Here is a 22,008-nt window from a genome sequence, read left to right as displayed (position 1 = left end):
ATTGCAAAAATTGCGTTCAATGAACGCGTTTCTTCCTGTTTTTTGTTTTTTTTTTTGTATTTTTTTTGTCATTTTTTTTCTTTTTTTGTTTTTTTTTTGTTTTTACATATAATGTGCAGAAATAAGCACGTGAGAATTCATACGAAGAAAAAATGATTGAGCATAATTAAAAATGATAATCAGTTTTATCTTTTTCGATCATTGGACCCACTACGACGAGAACGAGATCGACGGTTACGGCTACTACTGCGTGAACGTTTTGATCTGCAACAAATAAAACGATTGATTATCTTTAACTATCGCAATCTATGAAACGTTTAATGAATTTTCACATCAAGAATTTATTATGTATATCATTAAAATATATATTAATTTTTAACCGATTTTAACCAACCTTTTTCCACGACTGCGACTACGAGAACGTGACTTTCTCCTATCCCTATCTCTGCGTTCGCGATCTCGATCTCTTTCGCGATCGCGATCACGATCACGATCACGATCACGGTCGCGTTCGCGGTCGCGGTCACGATCACGGTCTCTATCGCGGTCACGATCTCGATCACGTTCACGTTCTCGATCACGATCGCGATCGCGATCTTTGTCTCTGTAACCCAATCCTCCGCGTCGACCATCGCGATCTCTGTCGCGATCATCTCTGTCTCTATCTCTGCGTCTATCCAACAACGACTCCCTTTTTTCTTTACGTCGTTCTTCCACAGTTTTTTGAAGCTCTGCCAATTTTTCGCGGATCTTGATGAAGCCTAAATGTAACTTTCCACCGAAATGATCGGCCAATCGTCGATCATTATCATGAATTCCAAGGTATGCGCTGCAAACTTCGCAGACTCTCAGTTTTTGTTGCTGATAACTGGACGCTGGCATACTATTCCGATATTCTTGTTCGGCCTCGTTCTTCTTTTTCCGTAACTCGTCGATCTCACCCATAAGCTTCATGGATTCCTCAACGAAACCTTCTTCACCAAGTTGTTCGGCTTTGGCCAATTTTTTGCCAATTTCTTCTGCGAGTACATGAACGTTATTCGCCTTTGCTGCTACTTCAGCACTAAGTTCTTCTTGCGTTTCAGCGAGACGTTGTTTTGCTTGTTCTGTACGGCGGTCACAATCGGCAATAAAATTTTGTAAATGTTCCATCGCCTTGAAATATAATAAAATATATGTTTAAATTATAAAACAAGCATCGAAATGAAAATGAAATTAAGTTAAGAATTTCGATTCAAGAAATACTAAGGAAAGTGAAGGATACTTACATCGATATCGTAAAAGTGGTCCTTCTTCTTTTGCGCAGCCTCATAGTCAGCCCGTAGGGCCAAGTCGTGAATCTGGGGGCATTCTCCCAGGTCCATGCGCTGCGATTTACAAATCATTCGATATTAGCTTATTATTACATCTAATCCCAAGAAGCCTCATTGGGTTTATTTAATATATATATACATATAATCCCTCCCGACTTGTTTTATGAAAGATTATACGACAAGAACAAGGTTTTTCAACTGGCTGCTTCATAAATATAAAACTAAACTGGTTAAATCGATAATCAACTAAATAATTTAGAACGCAATAACGACAGAAGTTAAGAACCCTAATTGTACTTGAAAAAGATACGATCTAAATATGCTTTATTATCTTTTTTCATTTCAGTACAAGAACTTACAAACGGTAGCACTTTCGGTATAAACACACGCGCTTGCAATGTAATTATATATACGTGTGTATATATTTCTATTAAATAAATAAATATATTACTGCATATTTATTATTTATTCGTATATATATACATATCACGTATATACGCTTACACTTGACCGTCATTATTACTATCATTACTTATTTTTTTGATTCACAGGACAAAGTAAAAATGCAATTCAATTTACAGATAAATATTTTGTTATGTTCACTTACAGAGTGGCAACACCTCTCCGCCTGACACGACAATGCGATGGCAATGAAGCTACAATCAGCACACACCTTAAGTTCATATGTTCAATGGTCTATGAAACAACTTACAACCTAATAGGTTTATTAAACTATTTACGGTAGAACACGAAATTGCCATATGTGAATCAATTCTAGACGATTTAGAAAACGAATTCAATACGTACATCCAATGCTGAAGAAAATTTTTCTAACAAAACTGGCGCGCTGTATAGTTCCCCCTAAATAAATGTCACTCTCCCTTTCGCTCACTGTTCATGTCACTTTTCACTTTTTTTTTTTCTCTCTGATGGATAACTTAAATGTCTTGCAAATTGCCAAAATAAACGCTTAATCATTGACGGTTAATGCACAATTTCCCTTTTGATTTTAATTTTTCTTTTCTTTTTCTTTTTCTTTTCTTTTCTTTTCTTTTTCTTAATTTCAAATAAAACGGAGATTTAAAGTTAGCCGTGTATGTTATCAACTGAAAGAAAAGCTAGTGCGCGTTACAATAGTACGCATTTTAATTAGTTACGATAATAGTTTAACTCTATATAGATGTTCCTAATGGTACACACGTTTGAAATGAAAGAATGAAAAGAAGAAGTGGAATAGGTCAATATCTAATCTCGAACGGCATAAAACTAACATACTGTGAAATCTCGATCGAACATTTCTTTGAATCGATCGTTTACACGAAATTGCATATCTATATTTCCTTTTTTTACATATTGGAGAAAGGATATTATTATACAATGCTTTTCATAGATCGAAAAGTTAATCGTTATTAAATCTTTGAAACGAATTGGTACATGCGAAATAAATTTTCATGAAATGGCCAATCGAAGTTTCATTGTATATTAATTCATAGGAGAACAAATTTAAATTTGTCAAAAAAAAAACAAAACAAAAAAAAAAACAAACAAACAAACAAACATTTAAAGTTCCGAGGGTCGAATTTAGAAAAAATTTTGTTTTCTTGGCAATTCGCATTTTTTTCCTTTCTTTCTTTTAACTTTTTTTTTTTATTACTTACAGATCACTGCTTCATTTCCTGTACCCATTTTATCTCCGAGGATGAATACGATTTTCACACATACTTTCAAAGTAAACTTCATTTCTACCTGCCGTAAACGGCATTATTAGTAAGAAGCGACAATAAGACATCGTCTCATGAATCAGCATGGCGCTACTCACCAACTTTACACAGGCCTTTCAGGGTCTCGGAATTAATATTCGACACTCAGCCTCGCCACCGTTGACCGGTAGAGGGGCTGAGGTAACCGCCCGCCTTTATATGTCATTAATCAAATTAATATACCTAGTACTTGAATTATGTTAAGAGATAATCAAATTGTAGAATTGTAATACGTACGTCCTCTTCGCTTTTCAGTACTTACAGTAACGCGCATGTGAGAGCGACAAGTACAACACGACATATGAGCGGACAATACTCGCAACAATATTGTACAATGGATCTGATTGGAATTGCTTTTTCCAGAGACTCTGGAAATAGAACTGTAGGTACATTGACATTAGTGAACTTGTATATTCGTCATTCTCGCGAGTATTTGCCAGAAGTATTTCGTTTTTTTCTTATATATTTCTTTCATAATTCGTTTTTCTTTTCAAATTAGTCTTTAAATACTTCGTTTTATTTATTTAATTTTTGACATCTCACGTAGCTGTATTCTATTTTACCGCCCTGAACGTAAAATATATAGAAGGGTGCTTGCTAACTGCGATACGAGATGCCCCCTATGCACCGAATGCTAAGTTGCAAGTCTCCTTTTAATGTCCCTCAATATGCTATAGTACTTTTAAACGGTGCATTTTCAATACAAAATAAATAAAATATATCTTTTCCTTCTTTCTTTTTAATCAAATCACCAAATAAAAAAATTACAAATAAGAACAAATAAAAAACTTCCTATTATATAACAATAAATACATATGTTCGCTTTGTATTTATGGCACGTATATTATACTTTAATAACAAGGAACTTTTAACCATAAAATATACGCTATTCGTGTTTATTGCTTTTATTGCAATCGAAAAATCAGATGGGAAAATTTTCTGATCCTATAAAGGATATGTTGTAGTAATATATGCCAGTTATTAAAAATATGTTTAACAACGCTTGAAGAAATGTGTAATATATTCGTGAGAAAAATTCAGTATTTAAATATCCTCTTTTTTTCTTTTTTCCCCAAGAAAATTCGTGCTAACATCTAGCACATGAAAAAATATTTATAATGTCGCTTTACTGCAAGTAGTTTGATACATACAGAATCGAACAAAAAAATAAAAGAAAAAAGAAAAATTGAACTTCCAATCTTTTTAACAAACACCCTTTGGACCAATTCGCACAAGATGACAAAGAAATGCGCGAAGCAGTAGTGACCGATATTATGCTGCCGTACGAAAAATTATATTTTTACCGTAATCATAGAATATTTGCTGATATATCAACCTTATGATTACATTTTTCATGATTTCCTATATATACGTCTACTCGTATAAAGCCATTAAAATAAATATTGTTTTAATTTTAATACATTTCTAGGTTTTATGAAGAAAAGAAATGAGATAGAAAAAATATTAATACATTTTTAATTTAAAATACTGAATTTGTGTTGCATTTTATTTTATATATATACGAAATTGACAAAATTAGTACAAAAAAAAGAGAGAGAGAAAGAGGGAGAGAAAAATAAATGACAATATAGAATAATTAAATATTTTAAATTAAAAGTTAAAAATTCTACATCTCACTTCTTCTTTTTTCAGATTGTAAACGAATATTCCTTATTTATCATGATTTGCTGCCCCGTATTGCACTTCAACGCCTATCTGGTGTGAATTGATCAGAATCAATTCTGTGAGTATATCACACAAATGTCCTATTGTTTGTATACTGCAAAACTAATTTGTGTTGTTCAACTATTTGGCATAATATGCAAAATCGATCAGACCAATTGGCACTGATAAAAAAAAGCACTATGCACAATGTATTTAAATTTTGTTTAGGGCATACAAAATTATGCAAAAACTATATAAATACATAAAAAGAGACTTGTCAGTATATATGTATGTGTAACATAAAATAGCATATTTTAATAGATATTATTAAAATTAAAAAATATTTAATTTTTTTAATTGTCCAAGGAAGTTAGGCAACCAGACTTAACGAAGAATTTGACAAAAATTATATTTGGAAATTAATTATGGACAAATAATTATTATAGTTACACGATCCAAAATTAACATTTTGATTATTGAATTAAAATAAAAGGAATAAATATATAGTAACAATAAAAATAATTTTATTTTAGTAAGTTTATGCCAATATGCAATGATGAAACTAGTGCATAACACCTTTTTTTTTCTTTGAAAATTAATTTATAATACCTGTTTACATTATAGTAATAACGAATATTCAAAATAAATAAATTTCAAAAGATTTAAATAATATTAAGTAATAAAATACCAAAAGATGATCACATACATTGAAATATTAATATGTTTTAATTTCTTCCTATTGTACTTAGTATTCATAGTATCATAAACAAATTATTTATTATGTGTATGTATATATACATGTATATGGTATACATATGCTTATACATTTAATGCACGAAATGTATAAAACATTGTATCTTATGTTCTTACAACGTACATACACCTACCTATAGAAATAGTTATTTTTTTAAATTAAATATTTTATAGCAAAATATGAATATTTGCTTACTCGTATGAATCCATAATTTTATTACAGTTTATTTTTAAGACTGTTCATATATTTCTTTTATTTACGTGAAACACAATACTAACTAAATATCATTACTAAGTTTTTTACATAAAAAAAAGTATCTTTATAATTTATGCATTATCAATGATATCATATGCTATCGTTTGTATAATTCTAAAAAGCTTAAATGAAACATGTACCTAAAGCTATTATAAGTCATTTAAGTATACATATTCGGTCATTTACATTACATATATATATACATATATGTAAGTTAAATGATATTAATATGACAACTACATTTTTAATCATTTTTGTTATATATCACTCTCATTTTATATTAATATAAAGAAAAAGAATCAATTATTTTTAATATATTGGAAACAGATCATAATGTAATTTTTGAATATTCATGAAAATCTATTTAACGCATTGTTATAGCTTTTGTACATGTGATTCAAATTTGTTCACAAATTAAAAAAATTATGTAAAAGCAACATTACATGTGCATGTTGACAACATATTGCTATTTTGCAACATACAGAAAAAAAGAACTCAAAAAAGAAGCAAATGAGTTTACTAAAAGAATGAAAGCAATTGAATCGTGTAACCAGAGAAGATTGAAAGAATACAATTATAATAACAAAAAAACTAAACATGACATCAATATCTACTGACGTCTGATTGCTTTCATGTTAATGTAAAGAAGTATTTAAAAATGGGATACAAAAATGCTCTATTGTAGCGTAAAAGTGCCAATGATATGTCATCGATATTCAATATGTGATAACTGAAGTAAACTCACCGTCGATGATAGAATTTCGTGTGGACAGCATGCCAACAAAAAGCTCTTGCAGACCTTTGGATCCGAGTACTTCACTTGAAATTTGTTATTTTCACCTAAAATCGTGATATATCTTTTAATAATAATATCGCAATAAACAGAACTGTACATATGTAATAGTAAAAGGTGTAAGCCACCATCTTGTATTTTTGTACGAGATTTCAAGTAATTGTAAATACTGATGTTACGAAGAACATTCAAGCTTTTCTGTGAAGCAATAATACGCACCATTCCGTCCAGTTCCCATCAACTGGTCAAGCATAGCTCGCATTTGATCGTGAGCAGTCATTTTTTGAGAGAGTGCAATCTTTCAGATGCACTGTCAAAAATGGGGGAGTGCAATCAGCCACACCACCAGCCTTCGAGTTTCGAGTTATTGTCCAACTCGTATTTATCGATCAGAGTATCGTACACCACTAATCGTGTACGTGTGATTCGTACAGGTCGTTCTAGAAAATATATAAAACTTCCGAGCATATAATAGCGACCAATAAGATTTCAGATCTTATGTACATATTCAGAAACTGCTTCCGATTGGTTATTACTTTCTTAACACTTTCGTAATTTAATTCTTATTTCAGAGTACAATAAACATACAACGATTTAACATTTTTAACATTTAATAGAAATCTTTTTAAAATTAACTACAGTCTATAGATTTTTCATACATTTATAAGATATTTGTTTGTACAGTTTTAAGTTGGTAATAAACTGATCAAATTTTCTACATTTCCTTTGAGAAAGATATAATAACTTACATCTATGGAAAATTAAACAAATAGATAAGAAATGTATATTGTAGAAAAACATTAATGAATATAGAATAAATTCATATTTAATATACTTTGTATTTAAAGTAATATATGAAATAGCTAATAAAAGAATACGGAAGATGCAATTATATCTAAAGCCGCGTCGGCGCAACAGTAACATGTTCCATCACCCTCTGGAACGATCATCTATGGTCATTGTGAATCTAGGGAGTTCAATTAGCTATATATTCAGTGCACTAGTAACCCTATTGCGCGTGTGTAATACGCGCCGGGGGTGGTTAGTCAATGGTTCAGTCTACGAACGTAAAAAATTGCAATTTCAAGCAAGATCTGTTTAATATAATTTGTGTAATTTGTATCAGGAGAGGCGACATTGCATATTCTTTTCTTTTCACTGATAATTTTTTGAGAAACAACGTTAGGATAGACAGAGAGCACAATAGAACCTATTGCAGAACTGCAGCGTACAATACGCACGCGGTGTCTAAAAATGGCGAAGATGTTTCGCGCGGTGACAGTATCGACTTTGTCAAACAATGGACAGTCAACAGCAAAATTTAACAAGCCGGTCACACTTAATATCAACTATGATCCACAAGGTCTCAGTGTTGAGTTTCTCGCAGGTACAGATTTATTGATAAATAATTACTTACGAATTATGTTAGCGTCACTACGGTGTGGATAACATAACCATACTTAAACGAGCGTTTATACTATGTTTTTAATTAAAATTTGACAATTGTTGCTAGTATATCATAATAATTGAATTTTTGGAAAAACGTTTCCAATATGTCATTGAGATATATTTGCAAATGTGACATATTTATCTTTTGTTCAGTATCCAGTAATTTGCTACATTTACAGTGCAATTGTTCTTTATTGTAAATATAATTTTCATTTGTAATGAATGATAATGAATTTCAATTGTTCTTTTTGTAAACATTTGAAATAATATACTTTTATTATTTTTTCATACTTTATGATCACTATATTTGTTTATTGTTTTTAAATATTTCTTCTATATTTTAACAATTTATAATTTTATTTCATTGTAAAACATTGTTGTAAATATGACAAGAATATTAATTTTAAAAAATTATATTTAATTATAAATTACTTTAAAAATATAAAAGATTTTTTTATGTCTGTTTTTGTTCTATAATAGGAGAATCAATACGTAGAGATAAAACAACCTTATTGGAATTCCCAGTAACACCTAGTACTGAATGTTCTAGAGTTTCATCTAGAAGTTATGTATTCACACTTGATACTGATAGTTTACTTATAACATTTGCCAATGAAACAGGTGAGGAAACAAATAATAGTATATTCTTTAAATTGTAATGCCTAATGTAACTTTTTATATCATTAATAAATAAAATGTTTTGTAGATTTTAGAAATTTTCATTCACAAATATTAAAATTAAAGAATGGCAAGGGTATGTCCGCATTTAATGAAAGAACTGAAGAATCTTCGGCTATGCAATATTTTCAATTTTATGGTTACCTGTCTCAGCAACAAAATATGATGCAAGATTATATTAGAACTAGTACATACCAACGAGCGATTTTGGGAAATCTGTCTGATTTTAAGGATAAAGTTGTGCTAGATGTAGGTGCTGGTTCTGGAATATTATCATTCTTTGCAGTTCAAGCTGGTGCAAAGATGGTATATGCAGTAGAAGCAAGTAATATGGCAAATCACGCAGAATTATTAGTTGCTGCGAATAACTTATCAGATAAGATCTTTGTCATAGCTGGTAAAATAGAAGAAATTGATTTACCAGAAAAAGTAGATTGTATAGTAAGTGAACCTATGGGTTATATGTTATACAATGAAAGAATGCTTGAAACGTACCTTCACGCGAAAAAGTGGTTAGTTCCAGGTAAATACTTTTCAATTAATTTTTATTTCCTATTTTATTTTTTCTAAATATTTTAGTGATCAAATAAATTTTACACAGGTGGTAGAATGTTCCCTTCTCGAGGAGATCTTCATATTGCACCATTTTCTGATGAAAATCTTTACATGGAACAATTTAATAAAGCTAATTTTTGGTACCAAACATGTTTCCACGGCGTGGATCTCTCAGCGATGCGAAACAATGCAATCAAAGAATACTTTAGACAACCAATTGTTGATACCTTTGATATAAGAATTTGTATGGCTAAATCTATCAGACACATTGTAGATTTTCAGACTGCTAATGAGACTGATTTACATAAAATAGGTGAAAATTTGTGTATTATATTTAATTTTTTTAATCAAGATCTGAATAACGAAAATATTACATCATTTTATATATTGTTTAGAAATCGATGTTGATTTTCATATATTGGAAAGTGGGACTTGTCATGGCCTTGCATTTTGGTTTGACGTTGCATTTATCGGATCAACGCAACAAGTATGGTTAAGCACAGCACCCACAGAACCTCTTACCCATTGGTATCAAGTTCGTTGCCTTTTGGAAAATCCTTTGTTTTGTAAAAGTGGTCAACTCTTATCTGGAAAAGTCATACTTATCGCAAACAAAAGGTGAAATAATATAATTATGACGGAGATTTTTGAAATTTAAAAATGCTTTGTAATATGAAATAATTTTATTTAAAAACCTTTGTATAAAACAATATTTTAGACAATCGTACGACGTGACAATAGAATTGAAATTGGAAGGAACAAATATGGAAAGCAGTAGTAATACTTTGGATTTGAAAAATCCGTACTTTAGATACACAGGTGCAGCTGCACAACCTCCACCTGGTTTAAATAATACTTCGCCTAGTGAGTCCTATTGGACGACCTTAGATGCACAAGGTGCTAGACAAGCAGTAAATATGGTTAATGGAATGTCTGTGAATGGTTTGGGTGAAGTTTCTATGGATGCTACCGCGGCAGTGAATCCTAGTAATTTACTTGCAATAGGTAAGAATACAAGTAAATTTTATTTCGCGAACATACAAGAATTATTTATTTACCTCGCTATAATCTAGGAGGCCAACCAAATATTCATCCGGGTTCGATTTCGAGTACAGGACGCGGGCGAGTAGGAGGTACAGCGACAAGTACACAAGCAGCTCAATTAATAGGTGGTGGAATTACTCCAAATATGTTTACTTCTCCCGCTACGGTAAGTGTAAAAAATTTTAACTAGATTACGAGCGAGCTACCGGAGTATCAGAGTGTACTACCATACATATTATATACCATACTTATGAACAGTATGTGTGAACGTTTGCACCAAACAAAAGCTCGCTATATATTCGATTTATAAGTTTAAAGCGAAAGGATACTAAAGTGTACGCCTGCCTGCGTGTCTTTCGCGCTACAGCTTGGTGTTACTTTCCAGCAATCGCTGGTCCTTGGCAATACTTCACATTACCCAGTGAATCCCAGCTTGATGATCGGAGATTACGTGACACCTGGTAATGGCATATCGTCTCAAACGTATCGACAATGATCAATGGCGAAGTCATTTTGCACCGAGTATTCCCATACGGCAAAACAATTAAGTGATCGCCATAGCGCTAACAGTAGCGGGGACACCAGCAACAACAATAAGCAGAGCCGCAAGTTGGTGTTTAGTTCTCCAGCAAGCAAATTGCGACTCTCGTCTGCTGTTCGTATTTTAAATGCAGTTAACTTGGCCAACCTTAACACAAATGTTGGTCACGTTAATGGCAACAGCAGTAACAACTTCGCTTATTTTAATAAAGTTATCATCGGTTCTGGGTTTGGATTTGGATGGAGCGCTAGAAGAAATAAGTCACAATGGGAAGCACGTTGGAGGAGAGTGCGAACCGTCCTCTCGTAGTTGTCATTAATTTTCGATTAGCCCTTATTTAATTGAAGTCCCTTGAAGATTTGATCTTCCAGATCGAGAAGTGCATGCTTGCCAAATGTACCCGAGAAAATAATATTTTTTAACGACAATACAGTTTACTAATGCGTAATGTTCCACGCGTCAACTATTTTACGGAGTCCTGATATAACATCGTTTGTACATCAAAATCAAATTAACGTGAGCAACCGGAAGTAATTACAGTTGCAATCTTTTAACCCTTTTTCCTTCGATGTACACTTTTTGAAAGGTTTCATTACCGGATTAACCATGCATCTGACTCTACAGTGTATACAAGCTTCATTGATTTTCGATCTTGAGCGATTTTTACACAACGTTTAGGTATACATAGTGTAATGACGTTCTGAATATCTCGAAAAGTGCAAAAAGCAATAATTCGTTAGGGATATGATATGGAGCACTCTGTGGCATTGCCTGTTATTTATATTAATTTTTTTTTCTTTTTTTTTTTTTTAATAGCTATATCCATTACACTTTTTTATACTTTTCCTCCATTTAAAACGTAAAAAAGCAAAAAAATAAATTCTATGAAAATTCCGTATAGTTACGTCCACCTTAATTTCATTTAATATCTGTGCTATTATTTTTCATTCTTTAGTAGGTAATATTTTCATTAATTATTTATAGTTTAGAAAGAAACAGAAAATGTATATAATTAATTGCGTCGATCGACCTGATGATATAATTTGCATTCAAAGTAAGAGGAACAACATATATTCCAATAAAACATTGATAAATTATGTTGTGATTCATATCTAGCTGATTTACTGTATTGTATTATTGCAATGTACAGATACTAGAATAGCATGTATAGGCACAATTTCAAATTTGTGACGTTTATATTACATATCGGCCTTCGGTCAATAGGATTAATTCTCTACTTTTAGTATAATTCTATTATAATAGAATTCTATCGCTTATATATGTCTGATGATAATGAATATTTTCATTGAATAACTAAATTCCTTTCTGTTGAAAATGATAAAAATGGATTTTGTTGTATTAATCAAATTTATGATATTTTAATATTTATAGATTTATAAAATAAAAAGAATATAAATAACTAAAAATATATAAGAAAGACAAATATTTTTTCTCTTTTGTTTTTCAGCATAACATTTTTCAAATTTGTTCTTATATTTTTGTATTTGAGATAGAGTGCAAATTGAATAAATCCATTTATTTCATTTTCTGCCTTTATCAAATTTTGTTACATGTTGAAATGAAAGTAAGGAACAATTTTTTATAGTCTTAAAGTAACAAATGATTTATTTAATTCTACTAAATGAGTAGTTTCTAAATTAAAAATGCAGGTAATCTTCTGATAATAAAATGTTCTGATGATATTTGTAGAAGTGAAGTAAACATGTGTGTTTTTTTGTGAAATTTACTTGTTTTACCATAATTTAAAGATACAGGATTATAAAATCTTTTCTTTCTTATTAGAATGAAAATTGAGGAGAATATAATTTTTTATATATAAAAATTTATTTTTATAAAAGTTATTAAATGTTTTTCGCATTAATCATATTTTTTTATGTCTTTGTGTATTTGTTTTGACATTGCTTCATTCTATTTAATGTTTTAATTAATTTAAATCTTCATATTATTGGAGGGTTACCTGCTTTTAATATAATTGTACATATGCTCTTAATTTTTACGAGTTGATTATATTCAGATCTCGATTATAACGCTTAAGTCTCATTAGTTCCTAAGGAGTGCTCTTTATTTGTTATCTGCACAAACTTGCTTTTCAGTTTAAGATACTTGTTTTGATATCCAATCTTGTGTACCTTGAAAAGTACTTTCAAGTTTAACAAACCGGTTAAGTATATATTCTTCTCAAAAAGGAGAGAATCGTTTAGTTTAAGACTAGTTAGTAGCATTGCAGTTGAAATTTTTAAGACTCAATGTATGATGTAAACATATTTTTATTTTAACATTTGTTTCATTGATTTATTATCATTATTACAAAGGATTTCCTTTATCAATGAGATAACGCTAAACATGTAAATAATTTACTAGTATTCTTTGATGTTTGCTTAAGGAGTGGTTGTAGTTCTACAAAATGGAGTATATAATTTTTTTATTGTACGTATTTAGTATTTGAGATCACATTGACTGCAGGCATTCCACAAGTGCTGATAACATTATACAATTCTTTACTCTATATAAAACAAGAACATGCCTCTTCCAATCTCGTTCTTTCTCTATTTCTCACTCTTTCTCTCAGAAAAATTGAAAACATTAAAAGCAATATTTAGAATCGAACGCGTACAAAAGTATTAAGTTACCGTGTGTTTTAAGTTTCAATAGGAGAGACAAAAGATTGAGTAAAACTAAGCGTATACCTTTTTGATATTTTTCTAGATATTGCTTTCAGTGTTAGTGCGTATATTTTCGAGCGTCCTTCTTTTCATTTTTTTTCTCTCTTATTACATGTTAGAAAATTTTTAATGACTGAAAGATACAAAATATCTCAGGTAGCCAAGTGAGTTTGAAAAATACTGTTTTATACATTTTCTGCCATTTTCCAATTGTACGCTCGAAGTTCGAAAACTTATGATTATATGTGGAAAAGAAGAAAAAATAAGTTCTTCCTTTTAGGACGTATAGTCTTCATGATATTGAGCTTAATAAATTGCTTTCGTCGAAATAAGATATATTTGCAAGTAAATAAAATGTACACATATTAGTTCGAGTGCACTGCGTGCTAACAAATTTATTATCACCGGATAATGTCATTTCTGATATTATTTTTTAGAACCTACAGTAATGTATGATACGTAAAGAATTATTAGGAAATGTAGAAAATATTAAGTATTAATCCATTTGCAGCAGGAACTATAGTTTAAAGTTTGTAAATTTTAAATAGATTACTTATCTAAACTAATTAATAATTTATAAAGCATTAAATTCTATACTGTTTTTCAATGACATTATATTATTACATTGATCAAATACTTCCTGTTGCTAATGTATTAAACATTTTTTCACCTTTTTTTTTTTTTTTTTTAAATAGTCTCAAACTGGAGAATAATTTTTTAATCTTAAATATTTTGTAACTCAGTTTCGATTCTTTTTTATACATTAAAATTTTTTGAAATAATTGGATCACTTTGATTTTAATATCTGCGAAATATTTATTTTATCATAACTAATCGAAATTTTTTTATTCATTCCGAATACAAGAACGTTGTACTTAGTTTATTTATCTTTAGTCAATACATTTAAAAAGTATCAAAATTTTGATTCAAATACTAGAAATCTTTCTTTTGTTATTTAATAATTTAACAATACATAAATTAACATTAACATGTTATTGATTAAAGTTGAAATTTTTATATTTATAAAAAGATATTTAAATAATTTTACAGTTTTGGTTGCAATCTTCTATAATTTGACGAAAATACGTACTTGTACGTAAATTCAAAAATTACTCTTTCTTCTGGTCGAAAAAATGATCTTTTACGCAGTTTGTATAATCCTTATTATGCTTTGTTTGCTTTAGACTGTTAAAGGAAACGAAAAGAGAAGTAAGAAGAGATTAAGTATATACTTTAGTTAAGAAATTAAACGATATTAGGGTACCCAGAAGGAAAATGCTCAGCTTTGTACAGTGCATACATATAAACGTATAAATTCGTGTATGTATACACACTCGTGATATATACAATTTGCCTATGTCTTTTTATGTATAATGTCTATATGTATAAAAGCATCATGTTTTACTTATATGACAGTCGCAAGAAAAGCTGCTTACACACACTCGTGCATTGTACTTGAACAAAACTTTGATTATTTTATATTTAGTGCATTGACAATTTATCCTGTAATTATTCTCAGGTGAAAAATGCCATAAAGTTCGATATGTACGGTGTGAATCGATTTCCTTGATTGATCAGGAAATCACCAAATAGAATAGAATCAAACTAAACGTTGATATGTGTTATACTGATACATCGTAGCCTTTATAAATTCCATCTATTGATACATCGAGGAGGTATTGTATACTAAACGATCATTTGAGGAGTAAAGAAGAAACTAAATTCAAAAGGGAACGGACATCATTCGATTTCATACTTAATTTGTACTGATACATTTCTTAGAAACATCCATTCCCTTTTAATTTGATTTAAACATTTAATGATTTTGGACATTCATACAATTACCTGAAATCCTGGGTGTTATAAATATTATCTTAATTTAACATTTTCTGATTGAATTACAAATATTTGTAAGGATTGATATATTGATAAGTTGTTTCTTAATTCCTGTACAACATATCCCTGATAAAAAGTATAGCAAACGAACAAACGTTGAACATTTGTTCTCGTCTATATATACACATATACTCGTCTTTTTTAAGATTTTGGTTGGACAAGATAGGAAGTAAGCACAATATTTAATTAAGAAGCATAACCTGTTAGAACAAATTTGCCTAGTATTTGCAATCTACTTATTTGTAAAATGTTAATATTTGTATTCTGCCAATATTTCTACGGATAAATGAAAAACAAAATTACTCAGATTATTTTACCCCAAATCTGAGATTAAGTTATAATAAACTTATTTACTTCAATATTATTGTGAAATTTATTTACTAAACAAGTGATATAATAAAATTTAATTTCTTTCATTTTCAAAATTTATATTAAACTCATAACTATAAACATTTTACTCTATTCATTCTCCCGCCTTTTTACAATCATATCTTTCATGAATCGATATGTCAACCGCTGAATCAAAAATATTGATTTAGCGTTAACTTCAAAGCAAAAGTGTTTCAATAACGTTACGAATGTATACTATGAGGTGTTCTAAATTAATGTTGTACGTGTTTTGATCTGCGGCGATTTGAAATAAAATCAATTGTTGAAGTGTGATTATTAAAAAATTTGAAAGTACGGTCGTGTAATAATATGTATGAATGAATTGTTCGACATAATAAATGGATACCTTCGATCAAGTGTGGGTTAATTCAGATGGATTGCTAGTATCTATCGCGTTATAAACTGTTTTTATATTTTTTATATCTATAAATTCTAATTTTATATACATTTTTTTTTTATTTCATCAATGAAATGATGAGCCAATCTTTAATTAAAATCATTCAATGTACACAAAAGGTTTTAATACCATTAAGTGTTGTAACATTATTTATTTATTTGAATCGTGTGCAACCGTATTATTTCATTGATGAGGTTTTTCATATACCTCAGACGTTACGATATTGTGCTGGCAATTTTACACAGGTATGTTTTAATTGTTTTTAATTAATCTTTATTTCTTATAATGTATTATATTATTTTTATCCAAAGAACAAAGATTGTTTTTAAACTAGCACATAAATATATATTCATATTTTAATGAGCAGAATCTAAAGAATATGCTATTAAAAATAAAATATTATACCAAATATTTTAATGAACTATTGAGGAATATGTTATTTTTAGTGGGATCCTAAAATTACTACTTTACCTGGGTTGTACTTAATTACAACTCTATTACTATCACCCTTAAATCTTTGTAATATTTTTTATATGAGATGCATAAACTTACTTGGAACATTCTTGAATCTGTATCTTGCTAACAGTATAATTAAACAAATTTCGATAACTCATTGGAAACAAAGATGGAATGATTGGATGAAATTTACCGTGGCTTACAATATTATGTTCTTTCCACCTTTATTTTTTTGGCATTTTTTATACTATACCGATGTTGTATCGGTTAATACAATACTGTTAATGTTATTATTACATTTGCATAAACAATTTACTATGGCAGCTATTATAGGTATGTATAATAAACAATGAATTGTAGTATGTCACAATCTGCATTGAATTTTGAAAGTAGTTATTATTATTAATATTGTGCAGGTGTCTTATCTGTGTTAATTCGACAAACAAATATTATTTGGGTTGCATTTATTACTGTGGAACATTTATTAGATTTATTAGATCATAAAATAAGTAAAGTAATTTCACATGAACAATACAGTTCAGTAACTTATTTAAGAGTGAGTAAATTATTATCATAAAAGAAATACAACTACTTACTTCATATTCCAATTGTATATTATTATATATTTTTTAGCTACTGTGGAAAAAGATAATAGAAGAAACATGCCATGGATGGAAATTATTTATAAAGTTTATCACTCAACTATGTGTACAGATGTTCCCATATATTATAGTATGCTTATTGTTTTTTACTTTTGTTATATGGAACAAAGGGATTGTAATTGGAGATAAGTCAGCTCATGTTCCCACTGTTCATATTCCTCAGTTGTTATATTTTTCTACCTTTCTATTTTGTTTTCTATGGCCATATATGATTATTTATTGGAAAGATTATTTAAAATTTATTAGTAAACACTGGATACTTGGAAGTTGTGTCTTAATACTTTTAACTCTAATTGTTCATTTCAATACTCTTGTTCATCCATATGTGTTAGCTGATAATAGACATTATGTATTTTATTTTTGGAACAAATTTATGGGAAGGTATAAACAATTTAAATATTTGCTGGTACCAGTATATTCATTCACTTTGTATACTATGTTTCATGGACTGAAACATTTAAGATTTATGACACAAATTAATTTCATTCTTATGATTTCTATAGTACTCATTCCACAGTTATTATTAGAACCACGTTATTTTATCATTCCATATATACTTTATCGTTTTCTCATTAAGAAACCAGAAAAATGGCAAATTATTGCAGAGTCTATAACTTCTTTGATAATCAATTTTTTGCAGTTTTATATTTTTGTCAATAAGGTTTTCTATTGGAATGACCAGCCTTATCCTCAACGAATTTCGTGGTAAATTAAACAATTTAAAAATCTTACCATTATAAATGTTACTTGTTTAATAAATTATAGATCTTCCAAAATGTTTATATTTATTTCCATTGTATATAATTTTTACAATAACTTTTATATTCAAATTTATTTAACATTTTCTGTAAATATATAACTTCTGTATTTGTATATAGATTCTTACAAGATCCTTAGGAACATCCCAGTCGTTGAAATAATTCACTGTGATAATATTTAATAATTCTTATAATATATTAAGCAACAAACGAGTAAAATATAAATGTAAAAATATTAATACATGAAAAATGGACCATCATTTTTTTAGCACTGTCGTGCTCTCTTAATGCATTTTTAAGAAACGATTGCCAAAAGACACTTTTTGTAATGACCGGAACAATCACCCTATAAAAAAAATTTGGTCATTTCATATTACTGTTAACTTTCTTATGATTTTTATATTATATATACTAACAGATATGAAATCTTCTAGTGATTCATTGTATTTCTTTTTGAATTCTTCTTTGATTTCTCCCATGTCTACTTCGGAACGTGTAACAACCAATCTAATCAAACGATCGTCATCTGTACCAAGACCCTTCATGCTCTTGTATAATTGATCGGCAAAGAAGCCGGCTCTGTTTTTAACGCATTTCACTGTGGTAAAATTAATTTAATATACTATATTATTTTAAATTAAAGAAAAAAAGGTGAAATATAATATAATATTTATATACCAATTGCAAGAAGGCCTTTTTTAATGTCCCCTGAGAACTCGTTTTCGATTGCAGTTTCAATAGAATGACCGGTAATATCTTCGTATTGTTGGAATATCTCTCTTAACTGAAGTACATTTCTTTGAACAAGTATCGCGTTAAATACCGATTCATCAGTTCCAAAACGCAGTTCACCTGAAGTAAAGAATATAATATGGTACATTTTATAATGAAATAACTTTAATTAATTTTAATTAATCACTCAAAAAGTTACATACCTCCCATCAAAAGTTGTTTGGCATCTTCTCTGGCGGCTTCGAGATCTACATCGAATGATGTATCTCTGTTGGCACAACTTAACGATACCATTAATCGCTTGAAACTGCCAGAAGTATCTCCTCTTAGATCATCTTCTAATGTTGTGTTAAACACTAAGCCAGAAAAACAAAAGAGTATAAATTTTCAATTAAAAACAAAAAAGCTAATATATAAAATTATCACGAGCTGAACTTACTTGCTTCGTAAGCTTGTTTAATGACACGAATTTCGTGATTAGACATAGTGCATAATACTTCGATAAGAACGGATTCATCGGTACCTATACCAACCATCGCTGAATGCAATTCTTTAGCATAATATTGTGGTAGTGGCATCATCATTGCAAGAATTAAATTTTCAAAGTTACCCGATAATTCGGACTTCAAATCTTTTATAAGATCCTATTAAAAAGAAGTTTAATCAATTTGGAACAAATATTTTTAGTACATTACATTAAATTTTAATTTTTTTACCTTTCCATATAAAGTTTTAAATTGAACAGCAATTTCTTGGCGCTGTAGATTGTTGCGGTTAGCAAGCACGTTAATAATAGCTTTTTCATCTGTACCAAAGCCTTTCATTGCCTTCCTTAAAATTTCTGCATCTGCTCTAGCATCAAAATCATTGTATGCTACAACTGTAGGGGACAACTGCAACACAAATAAACAATAATATACAATATTTTTTCGAGAAAAATAATAATTAAAATGTATTAAATGTTTAATCCATATAGTCGTTTACACATTTTTGTTTGATCTCACCTTAAACGCACATTGATTTCTCCAGGGGGCTGGGGCTAGATGAGACTGATAAAGAGGAGATATACCACTATATGGAGAATACAATCCTGTACCCTGCCCCCCAGAATAGCTTCCGCCTTGATAGGAGTTTGAATTATTTGAAGTGGGATTGGGAACAGAGGTATAAGAGGTACTAACAGATTCTTTTGCATCAAATGATTTACTCTGATCATTTGTGTATAATACTTTGGGATAAGGATCTGGGTTATAATTTTGTTGATAAGGTTGATACGAGTAAGGTTGTATATATTCGGATGGATAAGGACTAGGTCGTGACATTGGTAAAGGCATTTGTTGAGGAGGAGCTCCTGGTGCTGGAGGATGACATTGGCCAGGTATGGGATTATTAGGTTGCATTGGGTAAGGACTTGGAGGATAAGGTGAATAGGGCTGTGGCATTCCAAAAGATACAGGGGGATTATTTGTAAAACCTACATTGCCACTTTGAGGATAAGGCGGAGCACCGGGGGCAGGGGTAGCACCAGGGGCAAGGGGCATAGGTGAAGCTCCAAATGATGTTGGTGGTTGTACATGTCCAGGAAACTGAATCACTGGTGGTCCCTTTGATCGTCAAAGTGCAAATAAAAAATAATATGATCACACTTCTGTATATATTTTTCAATTGCTTACAGGTGTGTCAACTTTTTATATCATATAAAGATATACAAAGCCATTTTTTGAAAAATATATATAATACTAATAATAAACAATAAATGTACTCACTTGATAACCATAACTCATTTTGCTTGTTTTGTTGCAAAACTTTTACTCGATATAAAAATCCGTAATTAGAAAATAATTGTAATTATATAAAAGGTAGGATGTCTTTCAATAATTTTAATTAACCTAAAAAAAAATAAATAAAAGAAAAGAACGATAAGATTGGATACGCCTAGTGCAGATTGTAAGTACTTGTTATGAAACAATGACAAATAAATCATGTTGATTCAAGTTTTATACTAAAATTGCACGAAAGGTTTCACAGCTTACCTAAGTTTTCACAGAAGCGAGTTTCTATAGATATCGATAGATTTTGATGCGTATACAATGACACTTGCAGCTAAAATAGATGTCACAAATATGAAATTAAGAGAAACGATGTTTCATCGGATACTTAACAGGAAAAGATAAGAATAATCGATTACTAGATACTGACGTCACAATGTGCAACGTAAGAAGGAAATGCATCGGTCAGAATGCGCATGTCTGAACCAAAGCGCGGCAATATTAGACGGAAATTAAAGTACTTCAAAATATTATCAGCTATTCAAAACTGTTTTCACTGTTTTATTTTGCCATGATAAAGATTAAATGTATCATTCATTTTTTTTTTTGTAATTGTAAAGTCATTAACACCCACACACGCAAAGTCATGATTCGCACGAAGCCATCATTATCTAACAATTATTGCTTTCACGATATATTTCCGCTTAATTAGAATATGGGCAACTTGCAGAAAACTGCAGACTCGATTCGGTTTATTAATTTTGTGCCTATAAACATTTTCACATAACTATGTGTACGTGTTCACAAACTTTGGTTAATATCAATACATTTGTAGTTTATAGTTTAAGAATTAAATCGTTAATTCTTAACGCAATAATGAAACAATTGTTTGTAAGAATTAAAAAAAAAATATGTTACTTCTGCGGATTTCCAAGAAAATATTTAATATACAATTATATCCGCTCGTCATTGCGATAATATATTTTCAATAGCTTAATGTTTAGTTTTATATTGCTGGACTAGATAATATTCCGGATTCACATAGCAAGTTAAATTATTTCCCTTAGGTAAGAAGAGCCCAAAAATGAAACCTTTTATTTAAAACGAAAAAAAGAGGTCTATTTTACTCGGATATTTTTCCCTATATCACTTGCATTACTTTGGTAATCAGTGGTGCATATTGATATGCAGTTTCAAAAGGTCTGTTGCAATTCCAAAATAACTTTTTATCTTTTGTATTTAATCTTATCATTTTATCATCGATCATTTAAAAGTTGTATAAATTAATAAAATTTCTTTGTTAGATTTTGTTATAGACCTTTTGAAACGCTTCGTTGGATTTCATTTTTTTCCTATCTATGCATGCATTCGATATGAATTCACGTTCGATGATCGAAATCTTTTCTTTTGCGAATTGTATAACAATCGCTATCATTTCTTACAATATTTCACAGTCC

The 22,008-nt window shown here is 29.8% G+C and overlaps 4 protein-coding genes across 6 annotated transcripts; 2 read left to right on the top strand and 2 right to left on the bottom strand.

Moving 5' to 3' along the window:
• Positions 1-185: 185 nt before the first annotated feature.
• On the bottom strand, positions 186-6,820 carry LOC143220934 (putative RNA-binding protein Alsin2). The gene is made up of 5 exons (XM_076446497.1): positions 6,760-6,820; positions 6,493-6,587; positions 1,269-1,367; positions 395-1,155; positions 186-264 (listed from the first exon to the last, which is right to left on the bottom strand). Exons 1-5 carry the CDS (start codon positions 6,818-6,820, stop codon positions 186-188), a joined length of 1,095 nt encoding a protein of 364 aa, XP_076302612.1.
• Positions 6,821-7,794: 974 nt separating this feature from the next.
• On the top strand, positions 7,795-10,762 carry LOC143220930 (histone-arginine methyltransferase CARMER-like). 2 transcript variants are annotated; one of them, XM_076446491.1, is made up of 8 exons: positions 7,795-7,927; positions 8,473-8,610; positions 8,696-9,190; positions 9,269-9,535; positions 9,618-9,840; positions 9,941-10,227; positions 10,296-10,432; positions 10,634-10,762. In XM_076446491.1, the coding sequence occupies exons 1-8, from the start codon at positions 7,795-7,797 to the stop codon at positions 10,760-10,762; spliced, it is 1,809 nt and encodes a 602-aa protein (XP_076302606.1). The 2 variants fall into 2 exon arrangements, with proteins under 2 accessions (XP_076302606.1, XP_076302605.1); XM_076446490.1 differs by having other exon boundaries at positions 8,470-8,610.
• A 5,486-nt stretch (positions 10,763-16,248) lies between these two features.
• LOC143220935 (dol-P-Glc:Glc(2)Man(9)GlcNAc(2)-PP-Dol alpha-1,2-glucosyltransferase-like) lies at positions 16,249-18,001 on the top strand. The gene is made up of 4 exons (XM_076446498.1): positions 16,249-16,419; positions 16,621-16,963; positions 17,047-17,186; positions 17,264-18,001. The coding sequence occupies exons 1-4, from the start codon at positions 16,249-16,251 to the stop codon at positions 17,999-18,001; spliced, it is 1,392 nt and encodes a 463-aa protein (XP_076302613.1).
• Positions 18,002-18,345: 344 nt separating this feature from the next.
• Positions 18,346-20,566, bottom strand: LOC143220931 (annexin B11-like). 2 transcript variants are annotated; one of them, XM_076446493.1, is made up of 8 exons: positions 20,549-20,566; positions 19,787-20,386; positions 19,499-19,675; positions 19,222-19,426; positions 18,986-19,138; positions 18,729-18,902; positions 18,467-18,648; positions 18,346-18,396 (listed from the first exon to the last, which is right to left on the bottom strand). In XM_076446493.1, exons 1-8 carry the CDS (start codon positions 20,564-20,566, stop codon positions 18,346-18,348), a joined length of 1,560 nt encoding a protein of 519 aa, XP_076302608.1. The 2 variants fall into 2 exon arrangements, with proteins under 2 accessions (XP_076302608.1, XP_076302609.1); XM_076446494.1 differs by lacking the exon at positions 19,787-20,386.
• Positions 20,567-22,008: the final 1,442 nt, after the last annotated feature.

The sequence above is a fragment of the Lasioglossum baleicum genome, unplaced genomic scaffold (genome assembly GCF_051020765.1).
Source record: "Lasioglossum baleicum unplaced genomic scaffold, iyLasBale1 scaffold1740, whole genome shotgun sequence".
Taxonomy (NCBI): Eukaryota; Metazoa; Arthropoda; class Insecta; order Hymenoptera; family Halictidae; genus Lasioglossum; species Lasioglossum baleicum.
Note: the sequence above shows the minus strand (reverse complement) of the source record. Positions and strands in the feature narration are given on the sequence as shown.

Bases quoted from the DNA above. Each gene is read 5' to 3' on its own strand.
- LOC143220934 (XM_076446497.1), bottom strand. From the start codon at position 6,820: ATGACTGCTCACGATCAAATGCGAGCTATGCTTGACCAGTTGATGGGA. The intron at 6,588-6,759 runs GTGCGTATTATT...TCACGATTTTAG, and splicing joins GATGGGAACTGGACGGAATG to GTGAAAATAACAAATTTCAA. The intron at 1,156-1,268 runs GTAAGTATCCTT...TTATATTTCAAG, and splicing joins ACCACTTTTACGATATCGAT to GCGATGGAACATTTACAAAA.
- LOC143220930 (XM_076446490.1), top strand. From the start codon at position 7,795: ATGGCGAAGATGTTTCGCGCGGTGACAGTATCGACTTTGTCAAACAAT. The intron at 8,611-8,695 runs GTGAGGAAACAA...AATGTTTTGTAG, and splicing joins AACATTTGCCAATGAAACAG to ATTTTAGAAATTTTCATTCA. The intron at 10,228-10,295 runs GTAAGAATACAA...GCTATAATCTAG, and splicing joins TAGTAATTTACTTGCAATAG to GAGGCCAACCAAATATTCAT.
- LOC143220935 (XM_076446498.1), top strand. From the start codon at position 16,249: ATGATGAGCCAATCTTTAATTAAAATCATTCAATGTACACAAAAGGTT. The intron at 16,420-16,620 runs GTATGTTTTAAT...TGTTATTTTTAG, and splicing joins GTGCTGGCAATTTTACACAG to TGGGATCCTAAAATTACTAC. The intron at 16,964-17,046 runs GTATGTATAATA...AATATTGTGCAG, and splicing joins TACTATGGCAGCTATTATAG to GTGTCTTATCTGTGTTAATT.
- LOC143220931 (XM_076446493.1), bottom strand. The intron at 19,676-19,786 runs GTGAGATCAAAC...TTTGTGTTGCAG, and splicing joins GAAATCAATGTGCGTTTAAG to TTGTCCCCTACAGTTGTAGC. The intron at 18,397-18,466 runs GTTAGTATATAT...TTTTTTTTATAG, and splicing joins CACTAGAAGATTTCATATCT to GGTGATTGTTCCGGTCATTA.